The sequence below is a fragment of the Ctenopharyngodon idella genome, chromosome 24, assembly GCF_019924925.1.
Source record: "Ctenopharyngodon idella isolate HZGC_01 chromosome 24, HZGC01, whole genome shotgun sequence".
NCBI lineage: Eukaryota > Metazoa > Chordata > Actinopteri > Cypriniformes > Xenocyprididae > Ctenopharyngodon > Ctenopharyngodon idella.
The window spans coordinates 20,434,219-20,446,970 of record NC_067243.1 but is presented as its reverse complement, the minus strand read 5'-3'; the positions used below and the strand labels follow the sequence as shown (position 1 = coordinate 20,446,970).

General features: G+C 37.6%; 1 protein-coding gene across 6 annotated transcripts in view; it reads right to left on the bottom strand.

Moving 5' to 3' along the window:
- Positions 1-12,752, bottom strand: part of atp8b4 (ATPase phospholipid transporting 8B4) — a 44,313-nt gene that overhangs the window by 26,675 nt on the left and 4,886 nt on the right. For 2 of the 6 annotated variants that reach the window (XM_051884818.1, XM_051884821.1), the window contains exon 3: positions 2,352-2,410. The exons of 1 other annotated variant lie outside the window; for it this stretch is intronic. In XM_051884818.1, coding sequence (XP_051740778.1) covers positions 2,352-2,410 — 59 coding nt within the window. Of the gene's footprint in view, positions 1-2,351; positions 2,411-2,858; positions 2,955-7,794; positions 8,202-10,747; positions 11,087-12,752 lie in introns of those variants that run through there. 3 more of the 6 variants (XM_051884819.1, XM_051884824.1, XM_051884820.1) reach the window with 3 other exon arrangements.

Here is a 12,752-nt window from a genome sequence, read left to right as displayed (position 1 = left end):
AAGGTCAGAGAAATATCACAGGAAAAAGAAGTGTTATGATCAGGCAAGAGCTTTATGACCCACATTAATATTAGAAAAGCTTTTCAGAGCTGGAGAGACTGAAGCGGAAAGGCCTGAAAACGGACGCCGAGGTTGTGTTGTTTCTGCTCCATATGTGAGTATCATTGGTTTTGCTATGTTTCACAGAACCAAGATATGCTGTTGTTGTAAAGTTAGCTATAGTAACAGGACAGTTTTGAGTGTCATTGTTTGTCTGGAGCTGTTGTGCTGCTGGCGACTAACAACCAAATCCAAAGTTCTGTCATGAAACTCTAGATGGCGCAGGCTAATAGGTCCTTTAACTCAACCTGCTCGTAATCACATCATTATCTATAGGGCACAGCTGATTGGTTCCTGCTGTATCAGTAGCCAATGAGCTTGCGTGTTCAACCTTCAAAATAATTGGGTAGCATTTGCCTTAGCAGTGCAGCATGCTTTCAGAAACCCTCCACCTTCCCCAGCTCCACCTGTATAGATCTGCTACAGGTAATTCATGTACGCTATATTGTACAGCAGCAGCATGTCTTACTTGCTCACAGCAGCGTGTCGTGTATGTATCAACAGTGTTTCTCAGAAATCGCTTACTGCACCTTTTAATGCTAATTTCAACATTTACTTAATACATTATCAAGATCAAAATTTGCATTTGTTAATATTATTTAATGGAATTGAGCTAACATGAACTCACAATGAATAGTTGTATTTTTATTAACTAACGTTAACAAAGATTAATAAATACTGTGACAGATGTATTGCACATTGTTAGTTAATGCATTAACTAATGTTAACTAATGGGACCTTATTGTAAAATGTTACCAATGAAAGACATATATAGACTTACAGCTAGTGTTGTCAAAAGTACCGGTACTTCGGTACCAAGTCGGTACTGAAATTTTGAAAATGTGACGATACCCGCATTTCTGTAGTACCGGTAGTACCGAGAATCGGGGTATATTCGGTACCCACTGATAGGGCTGTGGCAGTATTTACTTGAATATGACACGAGTGAAGCACAAAGCTTTGTTTACAAAAGAAATAATAGGTTAGCAATTAAATGTGACATCGCAGCCATGGAAACATTTTGGTTCATGCCGAATGAGAGAGGTACGTAAGTCCATACATTTAAGCTTTGTATTTTGTTTTGTGAATCGCGATCTGGTCACCCGATTAGCAGAGAATTTAACAATATACCATTAGTTTTTTCACTGAACATGGAATCTCTGTTTCTTTTCCCAAATCTTCACTCACAAAGGGGATTATAAACGTTTCTTTCTTTCATTCGCATTTAGGCCTATTATAGGCTATTCGAATTCTTTACTGTGGTAAAGTAGAAAAAACACTGTAGGACAGAAACCTTTTTTGCTTGCACGTCAATTTCTATTTAACACAGTTTGTGCTTGTTATTAGACTTTATAAGGTGCTTCAAGTTGATTTGTATTGTGCGTTTCACACAAGCTGGTGATTTTTACTTTCACTTTTTTCTGGCAGCGCAAAATTAAACATGTCTTGACCCTGAGGATAAAACTCGCTCCTCAGACTTTTTACAACAAGTGTCAGTTGCTTGTAACATCAGGAGATAACATGAGGATATTATTAAAGAAAAATGGTCTCTTTCCTGCTCGTGTCCCACATCCCTCTCAAAGCGCAGAGCGGTAGGCTATATGATGCATCTTTGTGTGGAAATAAAAAAACGAATGTTTTTAAATAATATTTAACTTTCTTATTATTTAGGTTACCATTATTTACCGATATTTATTTAATAGTTTTACAGGCTGTAGTGAGTTGTTTCACTGACGGAATAGCTAAAATAAACACGCACGTCTGTTACCCCTGTTGAAAAAACCAGCATATGCTGGTAAGGTAGGTTTTGAAGCTGGTATGCTGGTTTGAGCTGGTCCAGGACCAGCTTAGGACCAGCATGGACCAGCATAGGACCAGCTTAGGACCAGCACCAACATAGGACCAGCATGGACCTGAATAAACCAGCTCAATCCAGCATACCAGCTTCAAAACCTACCTTAACCAGCATATGCTGGTTTTTTCAACAGTACAAAATGGATGTTTGAGCATTTATTTATTTATTTTTTTTATATTTCAAAATTTATTTCATTGAGGTAGCCTATATATACACACAAAAACATACACTCATACTCCAAATCATATTTAATATGTTTTTAAAATAGGCTATATAAAATAGTATAATAGTTCCAACAGATTTTGCTGTGGTACCGAAATTGGTACCGACAACCGTTCAATTTTCATGGTATTGGTACCGACTACTGGAATTTTGGTACCGTGACAACACTACTTACAGCATAACTGAATCTCTCATTGTAGTCCCGATCGTTGGCTCGAACATGTCGTTCCTCCTCTAGAGTTAAACAGAGGTTTAGTTTAGTAAACTATTGGAAAGAAACACCCGAGGCACCATCAAGTACATTTCCATAGAAAGCTACAACAGACCTGAACTTTCAAAACAACATGCACTAACACCCAAAACCAAAATCCTTATGTGTATCTCAATGTCAGTCTGGATTAGTGTCCAGTTTTTCCACTAAAAAGATACTTCTCCTCTTACTTAGTTTCTGGAAGTGAGTGAGGAGCCACAAATGGGCTCAATATTTTCAAAAGCCACTAACAGCGATGTCAATGAGATCATCAGTAAATATCACTCAGCAAATGGGGGATGTAAAAATAGAAAGAGAGTAAGTGAGAACCTATCATTGATCCTTAGAAATCTAACATCTCCTGGAAGAAGTTTCCATAGACATGAGTTTATCATCTCGCCCTCCTAATCCCACAAGTCCTTGAAGCTCTACCTTGTCCGGGTGATTTCGAGCGTGGGTTCCAACCTCCTCTCCATGGTACTAACATCCATAGCCATCGCAGCGCCATTGCCTGTTTGCAATGTCATTCTTCGAGCGGCACAAACAAACGTTCAAGCATTAGATTAAACCCTAACTTCACTGCAAATCAAATTACAGGGTCATTAACAAGACATTCAAACCATGAAGTACTGCATAGTCTTAGGTGTCTGCTTTCTGTTGGGCAGCTAGTTCGCGGAATGTAGCAGAGGTTGCCTACACTTGTCTGTGAGTGTGCGAGATTGAGACATGTTTTCCTTAGTCCCGCCTGTGGAATTTCATCACCTGCAGGGCTTATGCTTATTAGCATAAAACTACTCCTAATCATTTACTAGAGGAGTTAGAGAGGCGTCTAGCATTATAAACACAGTTCTTGCCTTTGCAAGACCAAAAGGAATATTTTAATGCTCTGAAGTTGCTCTTTCATTTTTTGCTAATTAAAAATGTTTTAGACATAAAGGAATGAACAACACTGTTGAGAAATATCATTAAAGTCAGCATGAAATTGAAATGGTGATAGTCTTTTCTTCCCTATTGTAATGTATAACTGAGTGTAACGGCTTCTTAAAGGGTTAGTTCACCCAAAAATGAAAATTACGTCATTTATTACTCACCCTAATGTCGTTCTACACCCGTAAGACCTTCGTTCATCTTCAGAACACAAATTATGATATTTTTGATGAAATCCGATGGCTCAGTGAGGCCTCCATTGCCAGCAATGTCACCGAACCTCTCAAGCTCCAGAAAGGTACTCGAAACATATTTAAAACAGTTCATGTGACTACAGTGGTTCAATCTTAATGTTATAAAGCGACGAGAATACTTTTTGTGCGCCAAAAAAACAAAATAACGACTTTATTCCACAATATCTAGTGATGGGCGATTTCAAAACACTGCTTCATGAAGCTTCGAAGCTTTACGAATCTTTTGTTTCGAATCAGTGGTTCCGAGCAAAAAAGTCACGTGATTTCAGCAGTTTGGCAGTTTGATACGCGACCCGAACAACTGATTCGAAACAAAAGATTCGTAAAGCTTCGAAGCTTCATGAAGCAGTGTTTTGAAATCTGCAATTTTTTGGCGCACAAAAAGTATTCTCGACGCTTTATAATAGGTTCGGTGACATTGCTGGCAATAGAGGCCTCACTGAGCCATCGAATTTCATCAAAAATATCTTAATTTGTGTTACGAAGATGAATGAAGGTCTTACAGGTGTAGAACGACATGAGGGTGAGTAATAAATGACATTATTTTAATTTTTGGGTGAACTAACCCTTTAAACAAGAACAAAAATAGGGTGGGACTTGATTGGATGGTTGTGGTTAGCTATTGGTTGATCTCATATAAGTGACAGGTGGTCCCCCCTGTGCCAGTAAACACGTCATAAAATGATATTTCAGATTCAGACTCTAAATTCCATGTTATAAAACAGCTGATATGTCCAAGTTTGACTGAAGACATACACCAGGATATTCACATTGCAGCAATTGTAAACAACCAAACTCTGCTTAAGTTTTTCCTCCTCTTGACTTGTTTGGGACACGTCTTGCTCTGTACTTTTACATTACTCTGTGTTTCATCATCTCTCTCAAATATAAATAAGTTAAAAGAAGTTCTGCCCACTGCATGCCATGCAAGTATATGCGGTACATCAAAACCTCTACCAGTTGACACATTTCTACCATTACACAGGATATAATGTCATACCACACCAGTCCTACATATAGCACAAAGTAGCTTAGAAAATGTGGTTTTGGGGGAACTTGTTTGAGTTCATATGGAATCTTTAGACTTAACCTTGCCAAACCTAAGACTTTGTTCTGAAACTCTAGAGGCAAAACATATGAGATTACTAGGGTTTTTTTTCCTCATAAGAAACAACAGGAGACTAAGGCTACGTCTACATTAATCCAGATACATCTGAATTGTTTTTGTTTCAAAATGCTCTCCGTCCACACTAGCGTTTTCAAGCATTTCCAAAAGTTTCACATCCAAACGCTCATAAAACCTCATAAATGCTCAGAGATGATACAGATGGTTATATACAGATATAATAAAGTTCTCGTGCTGTTTATTTAGCAAAATATCTCACCATTCACCAGGTCGCACTCAGTCACCAATATATGTTTGGTCTAAAACGCAATTGCCCTCATGTTTTTGCCGCAGGATAGCAATTGCGAGTAAATTGTCTGTCATCTTTGCAGGACTGTGATATGAAAAGTGTAAAGAAATAGTCCGACTCTCTAACCATTAGGCCACAATTGCCCCAATTTGAAAAACAATATGCGATTTCCAGAATTTTCTAGAAAAAAAAAAGACACCAGAATATGCAATAGGCTAAAAAAAGAGGCTAAATTAAGCTGTCACATAGGAAGGTCATCAATGAACTTATTTTTTCTCCATTAAATTTAAGAAAAGAATTGGATTTGTTTTCCTTACAATAACATGGACATTCGCAGCACAACATAATCCATTCTCAACCTCAATCTTTTTTATAGCATCTCATATGTTTATAGTCTGTGACTCAATAGCTGGACTCTCTGAAGATGTTGGACCTACAGTTCTACCGCAGGAGTATTTACAATGTTCTTTGTGTTACTGTAACATCATGGTGCCATGTAACATAATCTATCCGAATCGATCGAAATTTTGGGATCTGGGCTGGAGTCCAGTTTATATTTTGCTGAGGTTCACATCATGTCATGGCCCGAACAAGCTGGCTGGAGTTGAATTGCAGTACAGTCACTCCAGACTTCCTCAAGTACCACTAAACGTCACGTTCACAGCCAGACGTGCTGAACAGGAACCGTTTGCAAATCAGTGAGTCTCTAAATCCCACACTGTTTGCGCTTCTGACATGAATAATGATCAAACTGACGATTTTTGCCTGGTGGACTATAAGACGAGGGGAAAATTCCTATTACATTGAAGAAGGAACCCAAGGCACAACTAGAGTAATGTAAATCCAAATTAAGTTGGCAAAACTCAAAAATATTGAGGCAATCAGTTGCCTCAAAATTTTTAAGTTCAAAAATTCAAAGTTTAAGCAAGGAGAATTGGCAGATTTTTGTTTTGTACACATACATTTTAATTATTCCTAACTTGAAATGTTTAAGTACACTAATTCATACATTTAACTTATCATGTAACCTCAGTGAAAAAATTTTTATTAGTGTAAACTTAGCTATAACAAGCTAATTCAGGAAATGCTAACTTGCTAGCTTGCTAACATGTTAACAGTAGCATGGTATAGCACTTGCTGAATGAGTACAGCAATATAAAGCATTTAACATACTTGCTCTCAAACCAAGCCTCATGCACCACTTGTCACCATGATGGTAACTCTCCAAAAACCCACATTAACAGAAACTCTTCTAAATTAGCATAACAAAACATTAATCACTACTAAATCTCCCACTTAACGTTAATCTTGCACAAAAAAAAAAAAACCCATTATATAACACTTAATTTTAGCATTCCCTTTTTGAGTGCTAAGAGCAAAGTATGCTGGGAAATAGAAATCCCAGCCCAGTTTCAGTTAAACTTAAGTTTGTCTAAATTAAAAGAAATAAGTTCATAAAACTCAAAACAATGAAACAGTTCAGTTTACTTAAAATATATCAGTTCTGTGAACTTGAAAGAAAAAGAAAGTGTTAAATACCCACAAAAGTTAATGTGACTGAACTAATTTGTTTAATTTAAGTTCCACTCAAGAACACAACCTGTCAACCTTTCAGCCAGCTGCAGACTGGAGTGAATTTCTGGAGGACTGATCATCCTGCAGTGGGCCACCCTTGTGGAGGGAGTATAGTGTTGAAAGGTTGAAACAAGGGCACACTACTGATGGTGTGTTCCGTGCCAAATTGACCCGAAACGGTACCCTGACCACACTGTAAAACCCGATAAGTTCAGAATACTCAATTTTTGTAGACACCGATTACCTCAAAAAATTTAAGTAAAGCAACTCAAATCTTTTAAGTAAACAATAATTATAAATAATTAAGTCAAACTGAATTTTTGTCATTTTAATTTTATTTATTTTATTTAATTTTCCACTGTACTTAAAACTATTGTTTACCATACGTAATGTTTATTATTTTTCAATTATTTTGATGCAGTGGTTGTAAAACCCATAAGTTCAGAATACTCAAAACATTTAAGTAAACAACTCAAAGATTATTTTAGTAGAACCTAAAAATACTATTTTATAAACAAATTCGGTAATTACAATTTAATTGAAATATTGATTAAACTAACACCTAACCTTTACGGTTAAGTGTTAGTTAGCAATAGCACACCAGCAAACACTAAAGTAACCATCAAAGAGACTATCACTATTTACATGCATGAACTGGTAATCAACATGCAGTATTTATAGCCCTGAAGTTTCACAGCCCATTCTTAACCTAACCACAGGCACTACTCTTCACCACTAAAAACTTCAACATCACAGAAACACATTTAAATACCAAAATAACAGAACATTAAACAATAACACATCTTTCCCTGTATTAATCTTGTGCAAAAACACACAAAATAACCCTCAATTTCAACATTTATTCTCCCTTACAGAGTGTGACGCAAAGCATGCTGGGAACTTGAAATCTGGTGCAACGTAGTTTAATGTTGAATGGATTCTTCTGATAACTACATCGGTATTGTCGGCAACTTCGTGACATATGGATGACGTCACTGTATATCGCTCAGTAAAATTTAAAAATAATAAGTATAAGGGTTAACTCAAATGTTGAGCTACACAAAAATAAAACTAAACTCCTCGTTCAGAAAAATTTAATTGTATTAAGTTGCGTCAATGATTTAACAGACTTTAACTGCAGCGTACTCAATCTTTATAAGTTAGTAGTACTGTTCGGGTTTACAGTGCAATATTTACCTCTCACATAACTCAGAGAATCCCCACCAGTTGATTGTCTATCATTCCCAGCAATAAGGTACATCTCAAAAAAGTGCTCACCAACTACTGGCACAAGAGACAGCTTCTAACATCTTGTCCTGTGTTTTTTGATTCTGTCCTACTCAAACCAATTAATTATTTTGAGCCTTAGGGTTTACAGTGAAACAACATGCAACACCCCACTGTACCAAAAAGTTTTACATTGGAAAAATCTAGTTCGTTTAATTTTACTCAGAATCAGACTAGCAGAAAACCACAGAATCCTTTTACACAACTTCAAGAAAATAACTTCTGCATTTCTTTTTGTTTGAAAAATTTGGAAATAGCTTTCTCAAAAAAACCTTAACGCTTTACCAGAATAGCCCGGTAAATCATTTCTGCATTAACATGAATTGGTTCATTGCCTGCTACAGCTTTGTGAAACATGAGAATCATTTCCTCATTTAGCTCAGGTGCTACAACCATCATCATTAATAATTGAACAGTTTCCACACCTAGATGAGATGAGCGTGAGAGATGAGCTTAAAACTAAAGGGGCTTCCATTGTTCAGGTAGAAAAAAAAAGAAACGCTGATTCATAACGCTCCGAAAGCTTCATGAAGCAGTGTTTTAAAATCGGCCATCACTATATAAGTTGCTATTTTGTTTTGTTTTTTGGCGCACCAAAAATATTCTCGTCGCTTTATAATATTAATATTGAACCACTGTACTCACATGAACTGATTTAAATACGTTTTTATTACATTAATGGATCTTGAGAGAGGAAATGTCATTGCTGGCTATGCAGGCCTCACTGAGCCATCTGATTTCATCAAAAATATCTTAATTTGTGTTCTGAAGATTAACGAAGGTCTTACGGGTGTGAAACGCCATGAGGGTGAGTAATAAATGACATTATTTTCATTTTTGGGTAAACTAACCCTTTAACCCCGGCATCCTGGCCAAATTTGCCCATTGGCCTGTCCTGATTGTCCTGTCCTGATTGGCTTCATCACCCTGTCTCCTTTCCACCAAGGGAGTTCTTGCTTAATATGGCTGCCGCCACATCGTCCAGGGATTGGTTGAGATTTCCCCTTCCACATGTAAAGCACTTCAAGTGCCAAGAACAATGCTATACAAATGTAATGAATTTTGATAAAATGTTGGATAAATGTAAGTGTAATGTAAGTAAACTAGGGTTGCAGGTAAACTATTGCAGGTGTTTTTCATTGCCAGATTTTTTTAAGTCCCCCTGTGGTAAAAAAAATCAGGTTTTTAATGTTGTTTTTATAGCTGGTGAATTATGTATGACGTATATTACGATGTTATACTGACGTTCTCAGTTGTTCAAAGCATTTAAGGATGCTGATTGGCAGCTGTCTGACTCTGAGATGGCGAACAGGAACATGGTTTGTGTAACATTAGCAACACATTATTAGCTGTTTGATAGTGTAGTCAAGCAAAAGGCTAATCATATAATTACCGTTACGTGTCCGGCGTTGTAGAGAGCGATACATAAAATGCATTACCATTCTGATACATCGACTTGTAGACAAGCCTGTATAATGCGCTCCTCCACTTCTTCTGAATCAATTTCTGGTTCAAACATATATGGCTGAATTAAACCAATATTTCCACTTGCCAATTGCCATTTGTTTACTACGGTAAAGTTGACAGAGTGGATCTCTGAGCTGGTGTGAGTGTGTGGAGGCGCCCCTGAGATGAGTCATCAATATTTTTGGTCCATTTTCCTGGAAGAACTTGTAACTTAACCCTCTGATGGTGTTGGGTCATTTTTGACAAAAAGATTTTACGTTTTGTTTTCCATCGGAATCGTATGAAACTTGGTAAAGGTTTTGGCACTTGCTGTGTGAACACACACACAAAAAATCATGGACATGATTTGAAAATTTAAATGGTCCTGAAAAAAATAGTCACACTTGTATTAGTCAAAAATGGCCGCATTGGAAATGAATGGGAGACGAATTTCATCTATTGGAATCGTTTGGTACTGCAGTCAAACAAAATCTTACTGAAAGCTCATATTTTGAGATATCAACCTCAAATTTGAAACACAACTTGTATAGATTTATGGCTTTGATTTTCTTACAGTTTTAGAGTAAAACATGTTTTTGAAAATATATATATTTCATACAAAAATTGAAAATTGTATTTTTGTGCATTTTTTATAACAATATAACTTCTTTCAATTTCACTTTTTTTAAAGTTTTTTTCACTTCAGCAATAATCTGTCAAGTGTCGTCTTTAAAAAGAGACCAAACTTAAGTCTGTGCTCCAAAGCATTCAAGATTTATGACAGTTTATGTTGGAAATTTCATTTTCAGGTCCATGCTCAAAAAGTGAATAAATGGATTATAACTACTGCATAAATATAATTCAGTACCATAAAATCCCCTAAAAATACAAATTATTAAATAAAAAAACATTATCGAACTAAAATATAGTACAATCATTTCATTGAAATAAAAAAATCTGTCATTTTTACCGAAACGCGAACAGCACCAAAGGGTTAAACGTGTACATCTGCCAAAAGTTTCTTTTTATGACTAGCGCAAAAGCTAGCAAAAAGCTAACATGCATGGTCTAAAGTCACAAAAATGTTAGTTTTAATTCATTTGTAAGAGTTCAGGATAAAGGTTCCCCCTCTTGAATTTGCATAAGGGCTCCCTGACAAGCATTTCAACAATTTTGGAAATTATAGAACGAGTGTGTTACAGTACACCAAGCAAGCATACACAAAATGTTTCAATGACCTCAGTGACTAATACATGGAGGCGTGTGTATTCTTCCTGTTTGTGTACTTGATCACTCACACACTGATGAAAACTAACGCAACATTCTTACAACACTGGCTTCCCAGCTTTCCACTTTCAGCATCAGCGTATTACAACAGCTAAGCTCAACACAAAAGTGAAAAACAAAAGGAAAATACCTGCAGGTCTCACGCTCATGTCCCCGCAGTTATGAGCACTAGCTTGTAAGTGATCTCCATCCAGACTGCCAGATCATGTTTTTATAAAGATAAAAAACTGAACTGCATCTGCCGCCCAAGGGCAAGAAACGATCTTCTGTGGTTTACAGAAGGTCAAGGCAAAACCTTGCGTCATTGGCAGATCCGTTTACCTTTTCCTACCCATAATCACACACACGGTCGCACATAAACGCGTAGTGCACTTCACGTCAGCATCCCTATAGCAGCAAAGCATCTGCTTTATCTCTGTGGACCAGCACACGAGAGAATAAAGGAGCAATGAGTGATGTCACAGGAAGAGAATACAAACTGTTCATTCTTTTAAAAGCACTAATTAACTATTTCTGAGGATTCAAATGAGTTTGGTTTGTTTGAGTGCAAGAGAAACCAAGAGCAGCAGCAACAATCACACAAGGGGGGTGTCATCAAGGTTTCTAGGCAACAAGACCTAAGAAGAGCAGAAGACCTCAGCTCAAACATGGCGTAGTTGAATTCTGTGGCTAACAATAAGCATATTAAATTCGGGAATTAATTATGGACTAAGAGAACAGTTCTTTTGTTCCACAGAATCTGAACTGCTAAACACTGTAATTATCAGGTTGTTTGTGGTGTCTACGGTTGATCATGTGATTAGGTTACTGTTATAGAGAAGTAACTGCCCAAGAGAAAGCATCATATTTCAGGAAAAAAAAAAATATATATATATATATATATATATATACAGTGGGTACGGAAAGTATTCAGACCCCCTTAAATTTTTCACTCTTTGTTATATTGCAGCCATTTGCTAAAATCATTTAAGTTCATTTTTTTTCCTCATTAATGTACACACAGCACCCCATATTGTCAGAAAAACACAGAATTGTTGACATTTTTGCAGATTTATTAAAAAAGAAAAACTGAAATATCACATGGTCCTAAGTATTCAGACCCTTTGCTCAGTATTTAGTAGAAGCACCCTTTTGATCTAATACAGCCATGAGTCATTTTGGGAAAGATGCAACAAGTTTTTCACACCTGGATTTGGGGATCCTCTGCCATTCCTCCTTGCAGATCCTCTCCAGTTCTGTCAGGTTGGATGGTAAACGTTGGTGGACAGCCATTTTTAGGTTTCTCCAGAGATGCTCAATTGGGTTTAAGTCAGGGCTCTGGCTGGGCCATTCAAGAACAGTCACGGAGTTGTTGTGAAGCCACTTCTTCATTATTTTAGCTGTGTGCATAGGGTCATTGTCTTGTTGGAAGGTAAACCTTCGGCCCAGTCTGAGGTCCTGAGCACTCTGGAGAAGGTTTTCGTCCAGGATATCCCTGTACTTGGCCGCATTCATCTTTCCCTCGATTACAACCAGTTGTCCTGTCCCTGCAGCTGAAAAACACCCCCACAGCATGATGCTGCCACCACCATGCTTCACTGTTGGGACTGTATTGGACAGGTGATGAGCAGTGCCTGGTTTTCTCCACACATACCGCTTAGAATTAAGGCCAAAACGTTCTATCTTGGTCTCATCAGACCAGAGAATCTTATTTCTCACCATCTTTAGCAAACTCCATACGGGCTTTCATGTGTCTTGCACTGAGGAGAGGCTTCCGTCGGGCCACTCTGCCATAAAGCCCTGACTGGTGGAGGGCTGCAGTGATGGTTGACTTTCTACAACTTTCTCCCATCTCCCGACTGCATCTCTGGAGCTCAGCCACAGTGATCTTTGGGTTCTTCTTTACCTCTCTCACCAAGGCTCTTCTCCCCCGATAGCTCAGTTTGGCCGGACGGCCAGCTCTAGGAAGGGTTCTGGTCGTCCCAAACGTCTTCCATTTAAGGATTATGGAGGCCACTGTGCTCTTAGGAACCTTAAGTGCAGCAGAATTTTTTTTGTAACCTTGGCCAGATCTGTGCCTTGCCACAATTCTGTCTCTCAGCTCTTCAGGCAGTTCCTTTGACCTCATGATTCTCATTTGCTCTGACATGCACTGT